Below are 21,058 nucleotides of genomic sequence, written 5' to 3'. Positions count from 1 at the left end.
CGTGTTCACGGTTCACACAGCACATGCAAGGAGACTGCTGGTCTATTGAATTCTACAGTGTCAGTGTGTGTGTGTGTGTGTGTGTGTGTGTAAATGTCAGTGCATTGACTTATCGATTTGGCAAACGCTGAAGTAAAAATGCTAATCCAATAGAGTTTTGTCAACATAAATGAACACAAATAAATTCACTTTAATTAGCCACCACATTTTCTATGTACAGTTGGCAACAATAACAGGCAGAAATTAAATTCACAGTTTAAAAAACAAAATCCTCATTATCGTTTAGACACTTGAAATGATTCTGCAGTCTACAGATAGTTCAGTGAGCCTCGGGGAAACTAAAGCTAGTCTAGACTAGTGCAACTTATCCTGAAACCTGACTTAAAGGACATTATTCTGCTAGTTAGGAGCTACAGCAGAAAACTGTGTGAATGTTCGCTGAAAATGAGAAATACATCAATACTGGCAGCAACACTTGGCGTGTAGACAGGACGCAAAGAATGAAAAAGACATTTTCCTGTAATAAATACATATTAATTTAAATGATGAGTCTGGTGATGTTCTATATTTTTCTTCTTGTCAACAAATAACATGAAAAGATAAAAACCAGCACTGAAGTCAGCCAAAGCCTGATATATCAGGTCTGTGCCATAGAGTTCTACCACTGTCCAAAAACTAAAAAAAAGAAAGAAAAACACTCACTTGAGCAATAAATGTTTATCAATCCACATCTGAAAATAGTCCCCAACCAATGTACTCTTTACTTTTTAAAAATGAATTCCTATATTTGTGACCTGCTTTTAAAGATTTATGTCTTCAGTAGGAACCAATCAGACTTTGAAAGACAGACTAACGTATTGTTGGTTTTGATCTTTTCATGGAGTTTGTTGACAAGTCAGGAAAAATAAAGACTGGCCTCATCTTTTAAAAGAGGAACGTGACTTATTCTGCTTGCTTTCACATGTGTCATAAGACAATTGCTTTGATTTCCCACGGGTCCATCAGTCCTAAAAATATGGATCAGACACACAGAGAATGAGCTATATTCTGAACTCAAATGTTTTCACTTAGATGGATGTGCTGCTGGATGGTGCAGCCAGGTGCAAACACTGCAGGAAGATGTCGTCTTCCACCATGTGCATATGCAAATGAAGACAGACAGCTGTCGTTTAAAATGGAGGGACTGTGAGGGGAAGACTGTGTTAACATGCAGGCTGCAGATATTCTTCTTATAGTTACATCCGTTATCTGATGTATTTCTAGCATTTGCTCCATCATTGCTACAAGAAAAACATACAATCACCCTGCATGTAAGCACAGTTCATCTCAGATGAGCCGCTCCATGGGCGGTGGCTGAGTGATGCTCCACATCTCCACCCGTGATCCCTCCTTCTCCTGCTGGCTAGGACTGTAGGTGCCGTGGGTGGCGCGGCGATTAAGAGCCACCACCAGGCCGACGGAGGAGAGGATGAGGACCAGCAGCAGGACAACGGACACCAGACTAATGGACAGCAAGAGGTCAGAGGTCAAACCCCCAGAGGTCAGCTGGAGGGAAGGAGGAGAAGAGACAGAATCAGTTAACAGGTGCTTGCTGGAAATGTGAAAGAAATGTTTTGGCTTAAAGACGCTCACACAGGATGCAGTTTATTTCTGTCTCTGTCACACACCCTCACACACACTTCCCCTCTCCTCACTGCTTTACACTACACCAGGCGCTCCACACGCGCTGCCAAAGTGCTGATGGATGTGTTTCCCAGCTCAGCAGGTGGGTTGCGACCACCAGGAGCCTCGAGTTGCTGCGGACTGAAACCTCCCTCCGTCTGCCGCCTCTCTCGCAGTTTGGCTATGGCCAGCGCCAGCCCCAGCGTCACCACTATCGCCAAGCCAACCAGACACGGTGCCAGCACGGCAGCCACCCGCGAGCTGTATGGAGCACGCTCCGTCTGTGGAGGATCACACACACACACAGGCAAGATGCTGCCTGATGATCCCATTAGCACATACACAGCAAACACCACCAGAAACACACCAAAAATAGCTCACACAGGCGCACACATGAGTCTTGTCTAGCAGGAAGAAAAGCTGCTTCACACAAAGCGTCTGAAGGCGTCTTAATAATTTGTGAAACCTGCTAAAATTCATTTTTAACTTGCAGCCCTGTGGCCCTTTGATCATCACACACCAGACACACACACACACACACACAAGCACCTTCACTACCAACCAGAAGTTAGCCTGCATGCACACGCAAAGATTTGACATCACGAGCCAAACCCAGTGAATCAAGGTGAATCAAAGCCTCCAGTGCAGCAGGTGAATGATTGTTAACGTTCATTAACCAGCAGTGGATGACGGAGCAGCACATGCACTTACATCAGTAGTTCTGGTTGGCGTGATAGTCGTGACACTCTGAGCGGCTGCTACAACAGCACAAGTATCACTCCATTACACTTCCCATTTTGGCTGACACCATCCTCATAACTAAAGCCTCTGACTGAACTTGTCAGGCTACACAAGACTACAAAAAAATCTCAGAAGTCAGCAAACTTTACACTGAGCAATCAACATGGAAACATAATTCTAATAAAAACACAACCATCCATATCCTGAGGCAAAAAATAACGTATGCACTCATGCTAGGCGCTTTAGACATTACACTTCCTTTCCCTCGCTACAGGTTCTTTGTTGACTCCTGGAAAGTGCTTACCTGTCACTGCAGCACAGTTGGCTGTCATAGCGAGTGTGACACAAGCGAGCCAGAGCAGCCTGCAGCCAGGACCCGCCATCAGTCACCGACTGCTACACACACACAGACGCGGAGATGTCTAACTAACCAGTCTCTAAGGTACACAGCAAGGCCACCCTGAAGCCTCTGCAGAGCAGCTACACACAGAGACAGCAGCAATGCTTCCCTGCTGTCAGCACTATCAACCTGCTCTGTGTGTATATATGTGTGTGTGTGTGTGTGTGTGTGTGTGTGCGTGTGTGTGTGTGTGTGTGTGTGTGTGTGTGTGTGTGTGTGTGTGTGTGTGTGTGTGTGTGTGTGTGTGTGTGTGTGTGTGTCTGCCAGATAAGCTGCCCTCATATGTTTCTGTGAAGCAGACTGAACTTCTGTGAATGCCACCAGCTCTCTGCTGAAACTGCACTTCGGCGCCAGATGCTGTTTTTTCGCTGGCGAAGCACATTTCTCCCTCTCTGCTTCTCTCGCTCTCAAAGGATGGCCACATCAGTGCCGACACTGAAAAACTGCTTCCCATTTCCTCCCCTTCTCTCCTCACCATTAGGGCTACCTGGGCTCGCAAAGGACAGACTCACACATGCACACGCAAGTACACACGGACTTGAAAAATACGAGAGGAGGCAGGTGCACGAGAGAGGGTGTAACTGCATATTGACGGCACGGCCAGAAGTACGCAGACGGCTGAACATTACACCCAAATGTGATTGTTGAACATCACCATTGCAGTCTGCTGAGGAGGCTCTCCACAACATCTTGGAACGTGGCTGCAGGGATTTACGCCCACAAAAGCTTTCCTGCAGTCAGGCACTGATGTTCAGCGATGAGGCCTTCCTCCACATCAGACTCAGAAAAACATCAAAGAGTAGGTTTCTCCTTTTTCAGGTCCATCTTAAAACAATAGTCAGAGGCCAATATGAAGACTGAAACCATGCTTGCATCAAAAGATCTCTTCTTAATGTGCTTCCAGTGTTTGTAATGTGTTGCAAACAGCGTTCGTTCTGAGTACAAATCTATTCATAAGCTTATGCGAAGCTAATATGAGACTTCAGCTGTCCAAGTTAGACAAATCAAGCAGAGATCTTGCAATGTTAGTAATTTTTGTGCAAACTTACCCCCTTTTGTTAGTATCCCTCCACCAACAGGGGGTTTATTGAATCTTTTTAGAGTATGATTAAGGCTTCAGAGATACTTTGAATGCATTTTTTACAGAAATGGAGGTAGATTTTGTCCCCCAACACTTACGCTGGCTGTATGAACAGGAAGAATGAATCCACCTTGCCTTTAATAACATTGCCTTGTGCGTAGGGGCAAAGGAAAGAGGCCTCGATCGAACACAATGTAAACTAGCCCCTGATCAAAAGCACACAAAAGTACCTGGACTGAGGAGTCCAAATATTGCAGCACTGTGCCTTCGCTCTGTGTGTTAATGACTATATGCGTCTCTGAACTTGGGCTATTCCAGGAACTACTCACACTACATCTTGTTAGGAGAGATTACGGGCCTATGTTTGGTGTCACGGTAGCCACCTGACTGACCGCTCCTTTACTCACAAACACACACACCGATGCACAGTTAAGAAATCAATGAAAGGATTAAGTCTGCAGTTAACCTTCAACTGAGGTTTGTCTAGAGGAGGAAATGGAGGAAAGAAACTGGAAAGGAAACCAAGTATGTGGCGAAGGAAGAGAAGAATTAGTTGAGAGAGATGAAAAGAGGACAGAAGACACACAAAGCCTGATGTGATTTTTTCCTTTATTTGACAACAACAAAGACAGATTGGGTTTAAACCGAGACAGGACATGAGGACAGAATATGATGAAGGAAAGACAGACAAACAAGAAGTTATGGTCATACATGAATCATCCAACATGATGTGAGCACAACAGGACTAAAAGACAGACAAAAACACAATCGAGTCCACGGGGAACACACAGGTGCAATGATTCAGACGGCCATGAAACGTTGACCACAGCGGCATGCTGAATGCCGATCGGTGCCGTTCAAGCAGAGCTGCAGAGAATTTAGGCTGAAAATATCTTTTGCCTGACTCAGGAGGGTTTAGAGACAGAAACTTCTCCTCCGCTACAAAACAACACGCAGCAGTCAGTCAGTCAGTCAGTCAGCACAGTGCTCTGAACACGCGTCAAGAACAAAGTGAGACATCTTGTCGTCTTCCAGCCCCTCTAGGCGCCTTTGTAACTACAACACCGTTTTTGATAGTTCACACATTCATCCGCGTGGAGCTCCCAAAATCCAGTTCACACAAGACTGACAGGATATCTTCAATGAGAGACATTATAAATAACACATATTTTATAATGCTCTTCACTGCATCAAAAAGTGCTTTACTGAACACAGACTATCCTTCCCTTTAGACCCTTTAGAAACTATCCTACGCAGTTTTGTGCTGAAATGATTCGTCACAATTAAACGATTAGCCAAATAATCAACTGATTATTCAATAACAAAAGCGATCTTTAGCTGCAGCCCTAAACCGTATTTTGTCTGTGCTGGCTTTATTCTCTGGCTACTTGAAAGTAAATTGAGTAAAATAAATAATTATATCGAATAAGGTGCTTCTGATTACCACAGTCTCATTTAAGGCACAGAAAAAGCTCTGTGGTAGCGTTAACCTGACGTCAAACTAGAGGAAACCCTCGTGTTATCATCAATCAATCACCCACACACCTGCACTGACAAACTCCACCCTGCACCCACTTTTCTCAAACAGACAAGTGCAGACACACACACACACACACACACACACACACACACACACACACACACACACACACACACACACACACACACACACACACACACACACACACACACATTCAGTCATTGCCTCCCCAGTCTATTTCTGGCTCATCGTCCAGCCTGAGGATGAGGTAGGAGAGCAGCTGGAACAGGTTCTGCCACAGCAGCACGGCCACATAAAAGTAAATGTCGCTTACGTCCGTCTGGCATATGTCTCCGGCGTAGCTCATGTCGCACACACAGACGAACTTGTTGATGAGGTTGCGGCAGTAGCCTCCATTCAGACAGGGGTTGGACTTGCACTCGTCCACCTCCTGCTCACACCTGCGGACACACAATCACACATCCTTCAGAGACACGTGTCAAGGAGGTGACCACTTACAGCAAATGGCTTAAAAGTTCTGGCAAATTAAGAAAAGTGTCTTTCAGGGAGCTCTCGAAGAATCTGAGCTCTGCTGGGAGAAATATCCTCCCTTAATAAACATACATTAAATCTTATATAACTCATATGGAGGAGGTTGGGGTGGTGGAGGAAGCTGCTGCAGCAAACAACAGTAGCAGGATATAATGGCCACGCTGCACCTGCGTGAATATGACTGGACGTTAGTGGTCAGCTGATAGCGGGCGAATGAGCCAGTGATTGTGACGCATGATTGATGCAGCTGATGCCAATCATCCATGTTCTGGATCCATTTCACTTATTTACAGGTTTGATCTAATAATGCTCATGGCTTTTTCTTTCCTACCGGTGTCCAATGAAGCCTGGCGGGCAGTCACAGGACAGCTCTCGGTTGGTGCAGTTGCCTCCGTTGAAGCAGGTGTAGTTTCTGTTGTCATCGCCGCACACAGACACAGGCAGCTTAGGCCGTCCGCTGGAAGACAGTCAGACGTGTAGGAGGGTAAACATATGTGTTGTTTGTGCTCGACTTAAAGCTGTAGTATCACAGGTAGTGAGGTGTTGAGCGGCTCATGTGCACCAGGGTTTGACATCTTTACGTCTGCAGAAAGCAGGAAGCAGGAGGTGGCAGGGGCTGTATTGTTCGGCTCCCCACAGGGGAGACAAAGAGGCTTAGGAGTGGACCGGGATAATAAGATTAAAGACTTCTGGCAACAATTCACCAGCAGGACGTCAAATCACATGTACAGGAGTGAAAAAGCCAACCATTTCTCTTTGGCCTCTATAACCTTGTTTTTGCCTGAAGCACAGCAGCTCTGTTCCAACTGTCAAGCATCTGCTGGCAACCTCAAATCCATCCCTCAATGGTTAAAAAAATCCAGGCTGTTTTCTTTTGGAGAGTACAGTTTTGGCAGGTGAAGTTTTAATTTAGATGCCAGGAATCATTTTGAACTACAGCTGTCACTCATTTGAAACAGTGGGTATCTCATTTTCAGACAAACAATGTCACAGGGAGCGTTAATATTAGCTTTGCTTGGCATTTTGTTGCACGCAGTTGAACAGAAAAAACAGGAGACATCGTACATGACATTTGAGAGTCAAATATCTAACGGGAAACAAATAGCGAACACCTGAGAAACAGGGGGGAAAAAAGCAACTTACACTTTTCTGACAACAATGTACCATGGTATTTCTTCAATGCGTTCACTGGAGAGGAACAGAAAGAAAGACGGGGAAAGGGGGTAGAAAGAGACACAAACAGGAGACACAAACAAAAAGAAGTCATTTTGATGAAAACTTTGCAGCGTAGATGTTCCCAGTAAAGGGAGATGTGCAGCTTGTCGGGTGTCTTGCTTAGCGAGACACTTGCAAAGGCTTTCCTTGTGCAAAAGAGGCAAAATGCAAGAGGCTGTGTGTTTACAGGATAAATGGTTGGAGGCGTTCCCCTGCTGGTTCTCCGAGGCAAACGGTAGATGACAGGGGAAAGAAACTGGCGCTGAACCAGAGAGCCGTGTGTAGTGAGACACCACAGCAGACTGAGGCCTTTTCTGGCTGACACTAGAATAGAAATGCAGCTTCTGAGACGCTCGCTGCAGGCGTGGTTGAAATGCTGAACAGAGGCAGAGATGCAGAGACATTTACAGTGAAGGATTTTGTCTGTGTTGTTTGCGAGGTCCCGTGTTTCTGCAATTTGGAGCATTTACTTGTGTATTTTGTGTTTACTAACTAACTAAGCTCTCAAAACTGTGCACAGGAGAGCAAAGTCATCTTCAGAGCATGAAATATTTATACTGGGATTGTTTCCTCCTCTGCTGCTGGTCTATATTTTCCACAAGCCTTTTGCACTCACTAGAAAGAGACTATTCTACTCCAATATGAAACTTACTTGCAGAGGGGTCCAGTGTAGTTCTCAGGGCAGAGGCAGGCGTACCTGTCTGGCCCGTGCAGACAGGTGCCTCCATGGGCACACAGGTGGTTGTCGCACATATCCACCTCCTCATCACAGTCCACACCTGCATAGCCAAAGTCACAGGTGCACTCGTAGGTCAGCCCGGTCACGCTGCAGTTGCCGTGAACACAAGGACGGGAGGCGCAGGTGTCGGTGAAGAAGTCACAGCGTCTCCCGGCCCAGCCCTCGGCGCAGCTGCAGTTGTAGGTGTTGAAGAAGTCCTGGCACTTCCCTCCGTTCTGGCAGGGGTTGGGCTCACACACGGGGGCCCCGTTGCAGCCGAGGAGCGGAGGACGCCGGGACGTCTGGAAGAACTGCTCCTCCTGCAGGCGTGGGAGGTTCACAACAGAGGAGCTGAGGTAAGGCAAGGCGATGCCACCCAGCTCTACTGTGCCCAGGCATCCAGCCAGGGCCCACCCAGCATCAGGGGCCAGGCCCCCTAAGAAGATGTCCACCCCCTGCCTGAGGAAGTCCAGGTTGCCCCCTTGACTCCTGGAAGTGCTGGCTCCCTCTATTTCTTCATCCAGCACCAGAGTCCACTGGGAGGTTCGTGCCCATGGTGCTACCATGAACAGGTGGACGCTGTGCCACTCCCCATCGCTGACGCTCCTCCTGCTGCTGAGACTGACAGTGGACACACCTTCCTCCTCCTCTCTGTTGTCTTCAGAGGTACTCTGAAGCTCCATGAAGAGGAAACCATCCTGGATGGAGAGCGTGATGAATGCTGAGCCCATCTCGGCGTGGAGGAGAGCTGCGTTACGCTTTCGTGTGCGTAGGTTTAGGGAGAGGTTGGTTAGATTGCGGGATATGTGGCCATTTCCCCGGTAGGACAGCACAGTGCTGTCATTCAGGAAAGTTGCATTGGAGTAGCCTGGGAGGTTAGAGAAAACACACACATTTACACACTCACTTTGTCAGTGTCTTTTGTCAGATGGTTAGTTTGTACAAGGATTGTACAAGAGCACTGAGGTCAAACTCAACAGGGGTTTTGACAGGATGCCGTTTACCTGTTTGATAACACTACAATCCTTTAAGACAACTAGCTGAGGTCCTTAAGTGGAAATACCATAAGGAGCAGGTATTCTCAATGAGTTAATCACTGAATGTGGGGTGGCTTACAGCACAGACAGGCAGTACGTCAAATCATCACTAATCCCAGTAAAAAAGGATAAGCTGGCCTCAGGCCAATCCTGCTTTACGGAGCACAGGCAGTGTACTGTGTGGGCAGATTGAAGCCGATATATAACCAAGTATGTTGTTTCTCTCGCTTATATAGTGGCAAATTAAGTCAATAATGACCAACTCCACAAACAAGGTCAACAATTAGGTGGCAAACACTTTAAGTGTAAGAGGTAAACAAATCCATGTCTGGATTGAAGCTCTTTTATGAATGTTTACCACTAATGAGAAAAGTGACCTCAGTGTTTCAGGAAATCCTCGCTGATGCTGTAAGATATTAGCACACAGCGACTGGAAGTGTAACAACACGATGGAAACAAAGGTACAAGTAAATAGGTTGAAAATGTAATCAAAGCTTTAAATGTAACTGTCAGTGTACCCTTCACATTATAATTATTACATGACATTTTTAGAACATGTGATGAAGTAACATTACTACATGATTACATTCAAGGCTTTCAAGGCTGCTGCTGCTGAACAATATATACACCACTTACATTCATATCCCTGGTTCAGCATCCTGCACTCTGAGTCTATGGGGCACGGTGACAGCTCGCACCACCTGACCTCTTCACAGCGCCGCCCTGCTGTCATGGGAGGGCAGGTGCAGGTGAAGTCATCCCACATGGAGTAGCACATCCCACCGTTTAGACAAGGGTTCCTCTGAGGATGAGAAAATGATAAAGGGCTTACTTTTGCCAAATGCTTCATACTGCCTGATTTCTTTGCACTAAAACTGAGACACAAGGCATAGGCATGAGTGAGGTCTCATTTAAAGATGAATTTTAAGTTTTAATCCAGTCCTGCATACAGTAGACTACTAAAGAGACACTGTCAATAGTGATAAAGTGTAAAGAAGCATTGAACTCACACTGCAGGCGTTGTCCCCAGAGCATCCCGCAGTCACATTTTCCATCAGCTCCAGAGGGAAAGATCTCACTGAGGTGTCCAGCACAAAGAACTGCAGCCTCCTGTCATTGATCCTCAGGTCCTGGATACAGCCTTTAAAATATCCACCAAACACTGAAGTGGTCGTCCTCCCCAACAGACCTCCCACATACACAGTGTCTCCCGCTTGGACACTGACTGTCCTCACTTCTACATCGCCCTGTTTCTGAGCCCCTATATACAGTTCCAGATGATCCTTCACCATCTTGACACTCACAAAGTGGACTTCCCCGTCGTCTATCGCGCTCTCCGCCTTCATGCTCTCAAATTTATTGAGCTGAACGGTGACCTTGCCATCCTCCAGCCACACGTGCAGGTACTGGCTGCTGCTGTTGGCGAATGCCAGAAGGAGTCCATTGTGCCTCCGTGTACGCAGAAAGAGGGAGATGGAGAGGTCGTGACCCAGATCGTCGGTGACAGTGAAGGCTGCGTAACTCTGAGAGTCCTCGTCCCCAAAGCGTGCAGTCACATGTTCTGCAAAAATGTAAATAAAAATGGAAGAAAAGTGAGGTGGCCAGGTGTCAACATCAGGAAAACATCTTCAAATCATTTCAGCTTGGACAGCATGGGATTAGTTTCTGGGGTTCAAAAGCCTTTTATAAGTTTGAGAACTATCTGCAGCAGTGAAAAGACAAAGGCAGAAGAAAACAACCAGAGAGCTGGCTGCATGTCCACCGAGAACAAAAAAAGCTAACATTCCCAAATCTATCAGGCTTCTCTTTAATAACATTTATTCAGTTTTTATTTTCAGCACAGGGGTATAAAATAAGGTTATGTTTCTCATGTGTGCTGAGCACTTAAGTAACTAAATATTTACTATTTAATGGGCATTAAGTTTTTTTTGCAGAACTAAGTAACTGGAGGAAAAGCTAAAGCAGTTTTATAGAGGTCCTACAGGCACAGGAAGAGGAATATTTAGCAGCCACCAGCCCTCATGTTCTGTATGTTCTGTGTCCACTGTCAGCACTTTCCACTGAGGGCCTGTCACCCATAAGGCAGGCAGAACACTGAGGACACACAGAGCTACAGCAGGGAGGACTTACAGTGTCTGACAGGTTGTACAGAAACCTTATGAAAGCTTCACCGTGTATGTGTGTGCATTTTTCGAGTGTGTGCATTTGTGCACATGTGAATAAATGTGTGTGCCAGTCCCCCGTCAGACACCGGGATCAGTAATCTGCTTTGATAGACTCAAGAGGCTATAGATATCTTCAGTGGAAAAGCGCAACTGTTCAATATTTTCAGAGGAAACTTGAGCGAGGTATTCAAACGACAACATTTTTGTGCTACTTCTCAGTTTGTTCCTGATGTATTGATCACAGTACTCAACAGTCTACTGAATGCTGTAATTTTTTCTTGCATGTTCTGTGTATTTCCGAAATAGAAGCCCTTCTATCCTTAATCCAGTGCGTCAGATAAGAGGATCTCTGCCTCTGTCCTTTACTGTGGCTTTTGATTGGTCTTCCGTAACTTCTGTTATACATCAGCTACGGAGGATGTTATCTAATTTCCCAATTAAGAAATTTGGTAAGAATGACCTGGTACGCTATCCTCCAATCTCAATTAATCAGATTATTTTAAGCTTAAAGACTCTGGTGAGGCTCATATCTGCCTTTGGTGCTTAGCTATCCCAAATGCATTTCTACATTTGATGGGACAAGTAGATTTAGATAACCAGAACCTTCTCTCGAATTTAACACTGTGTTGCTGCTATTTGACTGTCCACATCCTCCACCTATTGAAGCCTACTACTTCACAGCTATAAACATACCCTCCTCACAGTCCTGCCCCTCGTAAGGCCTTGGACATCGGCACTGGTAGCTCTGCCACAGGTTGACACACTGTCCTCTGTTTTGGCAAGGCACGTCCAGACAGCGGTCCCTGTGGCTGCAGCCCAGGGACACATTAACAGCAGAGTCGCTCAGCCATTCCTCGGGGACAATGAGCTGCCAGTCCACAAACACATCCTGCATGCAGCCAATGAATGCCGGAAGTGGAGAGTCCTCATTGGGGCCATTTGAATCCTGAAGCACTCCTCCAATGAAAGTGCTCTGAGGAGGTGAAGCCAGCCCAGCCAGGGTGCTTTGGACTGGGGCCACCTTGTGGCACGACTGGCTTGCACAGCTCCCAGCATCATCCAAGAGTTTCAGACTGAGCACCCACTTTCCAAGCACAGCCTCTACAGAATGCCACTCTCCATCTGTGACATTGTGTGGAAGCTTCAGGGCCTGGCTCGGTCTTTCTGCTTCAGCCCCAGCAGAGGTCTCCCTGCTCAGTGTGAGACGAAGCTGCCCTTCGTCCAGCTCCAGGCTCAGCAGCAGCCCCCGGCTGTTCCGCTGGAACAACACCGCTCTGAGCAGAACAGTCTTGAAGCTGAGGGTGATGTTGCAGGACACCTCGGCATCCACCAGGGGACTCTGCAGCAGCAGGTAGCCTCTGCGTTGGAAGGAGAAGGTGGTGGGGGTCTTACAGAGGGGTCCAGTGTACCCAGGCGGGCAGGAACAGGTGTAAACATGAGTCCCATCCAACAGGAAAGGAGAACAGGAACCGTGGTTCTGGCATTCATGTCCCTCGCAGCCCACCAGCCTCTCATCACAGTTTACACCTCCATAGAGGAAGCCGTCATGACTCTGTTTGAGGCAGTGGCAAGTGTAGCCTCCAACACGGCTCTCACACCTGCCCCCATTCTGGCAGGGACTGGGGTCACACTGGTTTCTCACCTCCTGGCAGAGGGAACCTGTTAGCATAAAAATACAAAAAAAGTTACACAACTCAAACCCTCTTAAACTCTCTTACTGCTGTCATTAAAACATGATGGCATTAATTATTCTGACTTATTGTCATTATTACTTGTTCAGTGGTCTTGTAAGCAGTAGATAGCCGCTGTTTGTTTACAACATACCATTCACGTTAAAGCACTTGTGCTAGGTTATTATGTGGGCAAGTTACATAATGATGGCAAGTGAGGAAAACACTGGACATGAGCCCAGTTTTTTTCTCCCACTATCCTCCATACACTGTCGATGCCTGCTCTTGCCGTAGTTGTACAATGCCTCCTGTTTTCACATTTTTATGGTGTCTTGAAAAAACAGTGCGGACTACTATGTTCCTCTTCTGATGCAAACTGTTAGCCATTAATCCCAGTTCTCTGCTGGTGGTGTGTTTTACTCTCTACAGCCAACCATTACTTGTTCACGTATTATCTTCTTAACATTGTTCTTCCATTTGTTTGTCTCCAGAAATCTTTACTCGTTATGCTATTGATGCTATCAGCATTTGGAATTTGTATTGTAGACAAACGGTTGCAATGAGTAGGCACTTTTTGATGTGGACCAACAACTACACATTCTATAGTACAACACAGCACACTGTAGAAAAATACGCTAACAATAGTATCAATGCATTTTAGTCAACTACTAAGTTATTTATTGTTTTATATTTGTGGGAAGAAAAGATAAAATGACTTTAAATTAAATATCTATTATGTAATACTTATACTAAATATCTAGTTGTACAAAAGAATGTCTTGTGATGTTACCTGTTCCAAGAAATAAAATCCCCCAAATCCATGGTGCAGGTGTCCACATCATGCTGTCACTTTTTCCCCCCAGATCGCCCTGAACTTGTCTAACTGCACCATATTAGTTTGTGTGTGTACAGGCCATCCCAGGGGATATCTGCTCCTTGTCTACTTCTCTGCAAACACATAGGGCTGAGTGGCTCCAGTCAGGAGACCAGCAAAGCCATATCCTGGGGATTAAACTAATGCTATTTGGCCACCTTACTGAGTCAGTGCCATTGCAACTGGCAGAGAGTCAATTTTTAGAACACAACTCTCAGCAGGCAGCAGCTCACAGTCTTACCTCCATTGCGAGATCAAATCTTGTGTAAGCCGGACAACTAGAATTTTCTGCAAAACTGTAATTTGATGTCGCATTCCTACAATAATGCAGAGTTTCTCTGCACATTAATACACAACAATATAAGTGAATTTTAGACTTAGACTTAGACTTAGACTTCCTTTATTGTCATTGCACAAAAAAACACAGCAGTGAGATTTTGGCAATGAAACGTCATTTATTGCTGTATATAGAGTGTTATTATTTATATGACCAGCAGACCAAATTTCCAAGATCTAACTCCTGATTTAGATATTTTTAATAGATTAATTGTGGCAGTTATCCTTCTCGCTCACTACGCATCCATCAGAGAGGTGAGATGGAAACAGCATTAAAGTGAGGCCCAAATTAAAGCTGCTACATGTAGTTGAGTGATTAAGGCATCTTCTGTTAACTTTTTTAATGTTTTTTTAATACTACCACTGGGAGGTGCTAAAATAAGAAATACAACAGATTTAAAGGGTCAGTTCACCAAAACCTCAACTGTTTTCTGTCACTACTGCTGTCACGGGTGCTGATACTGGAGCAACGTTCACACTGGCATGCTGGGACTGATGGCCAATAGTTTACTTTGATCATCTGTATCATCTGTTCATTTCACTGTATACACCTTGTTGAATCGTGTCTACATGGCTGCAAAAAATGCAAAGCTACCCCACTCCAGGCCTCATTAGGAGAGTTATTTAGTTGCCCTGTCTGAGGCCAGTTCAGTTAGTTCTGCCTGTTCATTCTCACAGGAGCTCGTCTTGTTTCTGTGTTCACTTAAGCAAAGAAAAATATTATATTTCCCACAGTCATTAAACCCGCCATGCATTCTTTGCACTTCGGTCTGTTGAAGCGACGTTACACTTTTCTTTTAAAGTTATTTTGTTATCACTGTGTGAGTAAAGTAAAAACTGTGTCTGTGTAAAGTCTGTATATCATTACTGGGTTACTGGTGACTTTTTTCTGGAAACATTTAAGATGTTATTCAAACATAAAATATTGAAGAGCTGAGAACGACAAACACATCTATTCACCCACAATGTAGGGACCATTAGGGATATGGTGATTTGTGATTTTGAGAGAACTCAGTGAACCTTTTCTTCTTCACGAGATAAGAGCGAGAAGATTGTGTTAATATACAGTACATGCATTTTATATGTAGAGTACATAATGGCTGATATCTTTATTTTATTTAAATTGCTCATTCCCCTGATCAGATATCTGACTATACACACTGTTATAGTCAACTTTAGTGCTTTTTGAAGGCATTTTTTTATCAGTGTGAAGTCCCTACATACTGCAGATTGTTCTGGAAACTACTGTATAACCCTCACTGGAGGCTGGGTAAGACAAAATGAATTCCACTTAATCAGAATAAATGACCTGTTGTTCCTCGAGGACAGCTGCAGATGTAGCCTGCAGCATGCTGCTGGTCGTAGAGTTCAGGCAGCAGAGGCTCGCTGCCATACAGGGCCCGCCACGACCTCTCAATGCAGCGGCCTCCATGCATGCAGGGGTTGCTGCCACACTCACTGATATCGATCTCACACTGACGCCCCTCAAACCCTGGAATGAGGAAGCAGACAGTGTTTCTGAAGGGAACAATGTACATGACTGACAGTACATAGGACATCCTGTATGGATTCAGCAACATTGTTCTGTGTTTGAAATGTTAACTTATATGATGCCTATGTATTATTTTATATATCATATTAGATTAGATTATTATGACAATATTATTATATATAATGAAAATCTGTTGTTATGGATGCATTCATGGACGTACAGTACCTGGCCAGCATTCACAGGTGTAGTTACCCTGGTTGTCCTCACAGATGGCGCTGTTGAAGCAGGGTTCAGAGTGACATGCTGGCAGTGGCGTCTCACAGTGTCTGCCAGTGAAGGTTGTGTGAGAGCAGTCACAGTAGTAGCTGAGACAATCAAGGATTCAGACATCACATATTTGAGATCATTTCCTGCCGTCTGTGTTTACAGGTGTAGAATTAAAATCTATCAGAAATCTATACTGTATGAAACTATGTTGTAAGAGCTGTAATTTCAAATGGAACTGAGCTACTTACTCATTCATCCCATCTATACACAGACCCCCGTTTTGGCATGGCTGCTCTTCGCACTCATCAATGTTGATTTCACACCAGTGTCCTTGGAAACCGAACAGGCAGGTGCAAGTGAAGCCACCGGCATAGTCATGGCAACTGCCGCCATTGAGACATGGCTGTGATTGACACTCATCAATCTGGACCTCGCAAACGGCCCCTGTGAACATCAAAGCAGCGCAGATGTCAGAGGGCGCATGAGCCGGCTACACAGACTGAGGGCAGGGGGCAAAAATGAACAAAGCTTTTATGTGTACTGGCTGTGATCATGTTTGGACGGCTCTTTTATCTCACAGCAAAGCTTCGGCGGCTCTGAAAACAACACATTGTATACAACACATCTTTGAAATGTATCCCTGCACTATAGCATTATTATACTCATGCACTGTGGAAGAAAGATGGTGAGAATGAAGGTTTAACATGAATAAATGCAACTAACAAGACATGGTTTAAACTGCCAAGATACAGTAAACCATATGATCAATCCAATGTTTGCCAATGTCATAATCAGGCTCCTGTCAGCAGATTCATTCACTGGGGTTTAGCTAGTCCCTCTATCTAAAAGTAGATTTGGTGAAACATAAAACAAGATAAAATTAAAAAAAAAAATACATATATATCTGTCCATGATGCAGAGCATAATTTTAGAGTAAAGGTGAGACAATATTATCCCAAAAAGAGATTGAATGAATCCTCACATATTTGTGGTGGGTATTGGACAAGCTGAAGTTTTCACCTAATGATGGCACTAGAAGGAAAGTCAGAGGATCACGGTCATCAGACCATCAATTGGTCATCCTGAGGGGGACATGAATTTGACAGATTTCATGCCAATCCATGTAGCAGCTGTAGAGGAATTTCACTCAGAACCATAAACGTGATGGTGGCACTCGAGGAAAGTCAGCAGGATTCATCCTTTATGAACTATGAATGTGTTTACAAAATTTCATTGCCATGGCAACTGTAGAAATATTTCACGCTGCACTGAAGCGTTGGGCCAACTGACTGACTGATCAGGCAATCTGCTGCCATGGCTAAAAGGGCTGGATGGAGCACACAAAAATGCCATAACCCCATTCTACATTTAAATTCATCCGAAACAAAGGTTTAAATATTTACACATGCAAGTGCTGTAGTTTCCTCTAATGATTAAAAATGTCTCGGAATCCCTTTATCTCATACATATCTTATCACAAATCTGTTATTTTAGGATTGAAATGATGTGGCCTCTCACTCTTTATCTTCATCTCGTCTTTATCTTAAGATGCAGACTCAGTGTCTCACTGTTGCCTCCACTCACCAGTGAACCCAGGAGCGCACAGACAGGAGAACCTGCCCACTCCGTCCACACAGGTGGCTCCGTTCCTGCAGGGCTGTGAGACGCACTCATTCACATCAATCTGACAGTGAGCGCCCTGAAACCCCGGCACACAGAAGCACGAGTAGCCGTCCCCGCGGAGTCTGCATATGGCCCTGTTTTGGCATGGGTTTGGAGAGCACTGGTCCACGATTGGAGGCAGCCTGTCCGAGGTTGCACCTATGAACAGATCAAACTATTCGTATCACAGAACATCATTGTTCTTGGTGCTTAGGCTGTCATATATTGATGGTTTTAGTTTCGGAGCAGAACAGTTTTGTACATTTGTGACCTCAGTTGCCTCAGTATCAAGTATTAGATTGGAAATGCTGCTCTCCATCAGTCGGTCAAACTCCTCAAGAAGATCTGTGTTTATTACAGAAAGAATTCAGTCCCAACAATCTCTGAGGTGACTCTCCTTACCTCTGCACTTTGTAAAAAGTGTTTCCATCAATGTGAGCAGACAAGCTCTCGATTGTTTTGTTAGCTTGACCACGCCTGGCATGAAGCTCTTTTATCTCCATTTAGCTTTGATAAAAACACTACATCGAGCAGTTGTCAGTGTAATGCCTTGAGATTTAAGGACCTCTCAAGGCGTCATGGATGGCTGCCATGGTAACCAATTCCACTGCTTGGCTTCAGCATTCAGTCTATTTCCATGGTGACTGCATCCGACCGAACATTTCAGGCATTTACTCCTTTACACTTAATGGTGTGTTTTAATCAGCAGGAGATTAATGCCATGCTGCCACAGCTCTGGCTTGAGGTCTCATTTCAGTCAGCACATGCTCTACATACTAATTAGAGGATCAGCACTTCATCTTCCCGACTATCAACAAACACCAGCAATAATTCTCAAACTGCACATGACTTAATCATCACTTTTTCTGAGCATAAATTCTATCACACATTTACAAAGCAAGGACTTTTAGGACTCTCATGTCATCATTAATAGCATAAACGTACCATATCTTTCCTGTTAATACAAATAGAAATGTGTTTTAGGAGACAGTTTGAGCTAAATAAATGAGCAGCCAACAAGATGTGAACTTCAAACAAGAGTTAATGACTTCACTTTAAATACAGACTCCACCAGACTTAGCTTGTAGACATTTGTTTGTTCATTATGCCTAGTTTTATAAACTAGCTGGCATTATTGATTTTGGGGAAAAAAGACTATTCCAAACCTAAATTTGCCTATAATTCTGTTGAAAATGGTATGCTCGAGGAAGTAATGGCTGAACCAACTCTGTACAGTAGTTTCAGGATGGTATTTTCCATAATCATGACAGATAATTCCTCAAATCTCTAAAAACAGCGACAATGGCTTTGGAAAATATTCTTAAAGCTTCTCTAAACCGTCAACCTCCCCTTCAGTTTCTGTCACATACAAAGATATCCACTCAGAATGACGATTTTATATCTGGGTTTCAACACTTCACTGAAGCTATTTCATACTGAGCAAAGCACTCAGACCAATGATGTCATTTTTATGGCTTCATCATTAAATCTGATGGAGGTATTCTAAATGAATATTAAATCATTTTTGTTCACTATTTTCAATTTCCAATTTGGTATATTCGATATCTTAGAACCTCTGTGGGTTTGAGCATTTTTTTGGCAGGATTTTACTAAGATGCACTTACAGGTTTAAAGTGTTAAACAGCTTCAGCGAAGCCTGAAAACCAAACGTCTTGAGAACCTCAACCCTGTGATGATGCATTTCTTATTTCTTCACTCTCCCTGACTCTCAAATCAAATATCATATCTCCCCTGAGACTTTCCCCCTACAGCTCTTACACATGCAAGAAAGCATCAAAGACCTGTAGCGACCACTGAGGAATCTCGAAATCGCCATACTTCATGCAGAAAAAAAGGGACCAGCTTGGAGGCAGTGATCCTCGTATTCCATGTAATTTTCATAAGGGGACACCGAGGCATGATGCCACAAAAAGGAGCCTTCAAAATCAGCCAAACAAGTGCTGCATCTACTGATGATGATAAGAATGTACCTCATTTCTAACAGCCTTGAAAGCAATACTGTATGTATATATGAATATTAGATGGATGTGGCAATACTTGAAGTGTGTTTTGCATGATGGGTGCAAGAAGGATCCCACATCATTATGAAGCTCGGGGTCACAAATGTAGCCACACAGATATCAAGAGATATATCCCAGTAATATTCCTCACAGATGATAATTGTGCGTAGTAATCATGCCTCAAGAGCGCAATCAGTCTGAGTGAGGACGGAGAGGAGTGCAATTACACTTGGTGCTCCATCTCCACCAACTGTGGCAACAATCTTCTGTGATTGGTGGAGGTCAGTCATTTTCAGAGACAGTTGGCAGGGTTCTCCAGGAGCAGCTTATACATGTCTAGACTTGGACTTGGAGGTATGGGCCAAGTGTTCATGGGGCGTGAGGGAGATCATGGGTATCAGCGGTGATGCTATGACCATATGCCTTTATTAGCTCACATTACAACAAGGATCAGCCAGTAAATTCAGACCAGATTAAAGGTACATGCTGCAGCAGTGTTAAGTATATATATATTTTCTGTCTACAAAAACACAGACAGATTCTTATTAGAATAAAAAGCTTGTAATCACAGAGAAAGAAATTCCCTCTGACTGTTTCTTTAGTTTTTGGGAAACCATGACAGGTGGTGTCTGTTTTAAGATTTGCTCTTCACTGAACCCGTTGGTGTTTGAGGCAGAGTTCAGAGGATTGAGAGACAGGCCTGTTGTCTATTCAGACGCAGCTCCAGCCAACCACACATCCCCTCCCTCAGCATGTAAGGCTTTTTCATATGCAAATCACTTCTGAGGGTCTTTGTTTGGTCCTATCTGGAGGCCCTCGAATGGCACATGTGGGGCACCGGACATCTCCTGTCTGAGTGTTTCAGTGGTGATAAGGCACAGCCACAGAGACATATAGTGCCTTGCCCTTTTGGCCTCATCACTTATCCACCAACTCCCCCATCCTCCCACCCCTAATGGGTCACTATGCTGCCCCCTCTTTGTTAGATCTTTTTGTCATCTTTCAGGCCATGTGTAGAGATCACTATAGGCAATGATGTCACCACAGCCTTAATTGATATTCCAAGCATGGACTGTTAAAATGCAAGCCAAAAACTAGACTCAAATTCAAAAACTACTCAGTTTTTCTGCTTAGTTTAAAGGTTCAAGGAAACTTTTGCGAAGAAGTGTCAATAAAACACGCACGTTTTGAAAGGGATGCAAAAATAACTACAGTTTTGTAAAGTGAGGCTACTCCTACAAAGACAAAGTACTGATTGATAGTTAACTACAGATGTACCATGATGGTGATTAAGCTACAGCATTTCACAAGCCACGAGAGAAGAGCGGTCACTTACCATCTATCACCGCAAGTGATGAGATGAGAATTGTGCATGCAAGTAATTCAAAATTATGACTACGAATTAGATCCATAATCGGGACAGGGAATCATCGTGCTCGATGTGTTGAAGTCTCGTCACACACGGATCTGTCTGCTTCTGCTCGCTGCGACGCATCTGCTGTCAACTCCAGATCCACTTGATGCTCACTTCTCTTGCTGGAGCACCATCAGAAAAAAGACTAAAGCGTGGCGTTCAACAGGCCACACACACACACACACACACACACACACACACACACACACACACACACACACACACACACACACACACACACACACACACGTACAGAGCCGGGTAGTGACGG

The 21,058-nt window shown here is 44.5% G+C and overlaps 2 protein-coding genes across 4 annotated transcripts; both read right to left on the bottom strand.

The window, feature by feature from the left end:
* Nucleotides 1-159: 159 nt before the first annotated feature.
* crb1 (crumbs cell polarity complex component 1) lies at nucleotides 160-20,984 on the bottom strand. 3 transcript variants are annotated; one of them, XM_070960241.1, is made up of 13 exons: nucleotides 20,710-20,984; nucleotides 17,275-17,511; nucleotides 15,939-16,134; nucleotides 15,649-15,788; nucleotides 15,241-15,423; nucleotides 11,745-12,710; nucleotides 9,897-10,447; nucleotides 9,523-9,688; nucleotides 7,784-8,717; nucleotides 7,060-7,104; nucleotides 6,248-6,373; nucleotides 5,699-5,825; nucleotides 160-1,545 (listed from the first exon to the last, which is right to left on the bottom strand). In XM_070960241.1, exons 1-13 carry the CDS (start codon nucleotides 20,783-20,785, stop codon nucleotides 1,327-1,329), a joined length of 3,966 nt encoding a protein of 1,321 aa, XP_070816342.1. In that variant the 5' UTR covers nucleotides 20,786-20,984; the 3' UTR covers nucleotides 160-1,326. The 3 variants fall into 3 exon arrangements, with proteins under 3 accessions (XP_070816342.1, XP_070816343.1, XP_070816344.1); XM_070960242.1 differs by lacking the exons at nucleotides 15,241-15,423; nucleotides 15,649-15,788; nucleotides 15,939-16,134; nucleotides 17,275-17,511; nucleotides 20,710-20,984 and adding an exon at nucleotides 13,512-13,672 and having other exon boundaries at nucleotides 169-1,545; XM_070960243.1 differs by lacking the exons at nucleotides 15,241-15,423; nucleotides 15,649-15,788; nucleotides 15,939-16,134; nucleotides 17,275-17,511; nucleotides 20,710-20,984 and adding an exon at nucleotides 13,512-13,672 and having other exon boundaries at nucleotides 1,265-1,545; nucleotides 6,248-6,370.
* On the bottom strand, nucleotides 1,704-2,786 carry LOC139329784 (protein crumbs homolog 3-like). The gene is made up of 3 exons (XM_070960249.1): nucleotides 2,708-2,786; nucleotides 2,374-2,420; nucleotides 1,704-1,943 (listed from the first exon to the last, which is right to left on the bottom strand). Exons 1-3 carry the CDS (start codon nucleotides 2,784-2,786, stop codon nucleotides 1,704-1,706), a joined length of 366 nt encoding a protein of 121 aa, XP_070816350.1.
* Nucleotides 20,985-21,058: the final 74 nt, after the last annotated feature.

This window comes from Chaetodon trifascialis, chromosome 4 (assembly GCF_039877785.1).
Source record: "Chaetodon trifascialis isolate fChaTrf1 chromosome 4, fChaTrf1.hap1, whole genome shotgun sequence".
Taxonomy (NCBI): domain Eukaryota; kingdom Metazoa; phylum Chordata; class Actinopteri; order Chaetodontiformes; family Chaetodontidae; genus Chaetodon; species Chaetodon trifascialis.
This window is presented reverse-complemented; position numbering and strand designations above follow the sequence as displayed.

Excerpts from the sequence above, each read along its gene's own strand:
- crb1 (XM_070960241.1), bottom strand. The coding sequence starts at position 20,785 with ATGGATCTAATTCGTAGTCATAATTTTGAATTACTTGCATGCACAATT. Across the intron at positions 17,512-20,709 it reads ATCACTTGCGGTGATAGATG|GTGCAACCTCGGACAGGCTG; the intron begins GTAAGTGACCGC and ends ATCTGTTCATAG. Across the intron at positions 1,546-5,698 it reads GAGACATATGCCAGACGGAC|CTGACCTCTGGGGGTTTGAC; the intron begins GTAAGCGACATT and ends CCTTCCCTCCAG.
- LOC139329784 (XM_070960249.1), bottom strand. The coding sequence starts at position 2,786 with ATGGCGGGTCCTGGCTGCAGGCTGCTCTGGCTCGCTTGTGTCACACTC. Across the intron at positions 2,421-2,707 it reads CAACTGTGCTGCAGTGACAG|CAGCCGCTCAGAGTGTCACG; the intron begins GTAAGCACTTTC and ends GTGCTGTTGTAG. Across the intron at positions 1,944-2,373 it reads CGCCAACCAGAACTACTGAT|ACGGAGCGTGCTCCATACAG; the intron begins GTAAGTGCATGT and ends GATCCTCCACAG.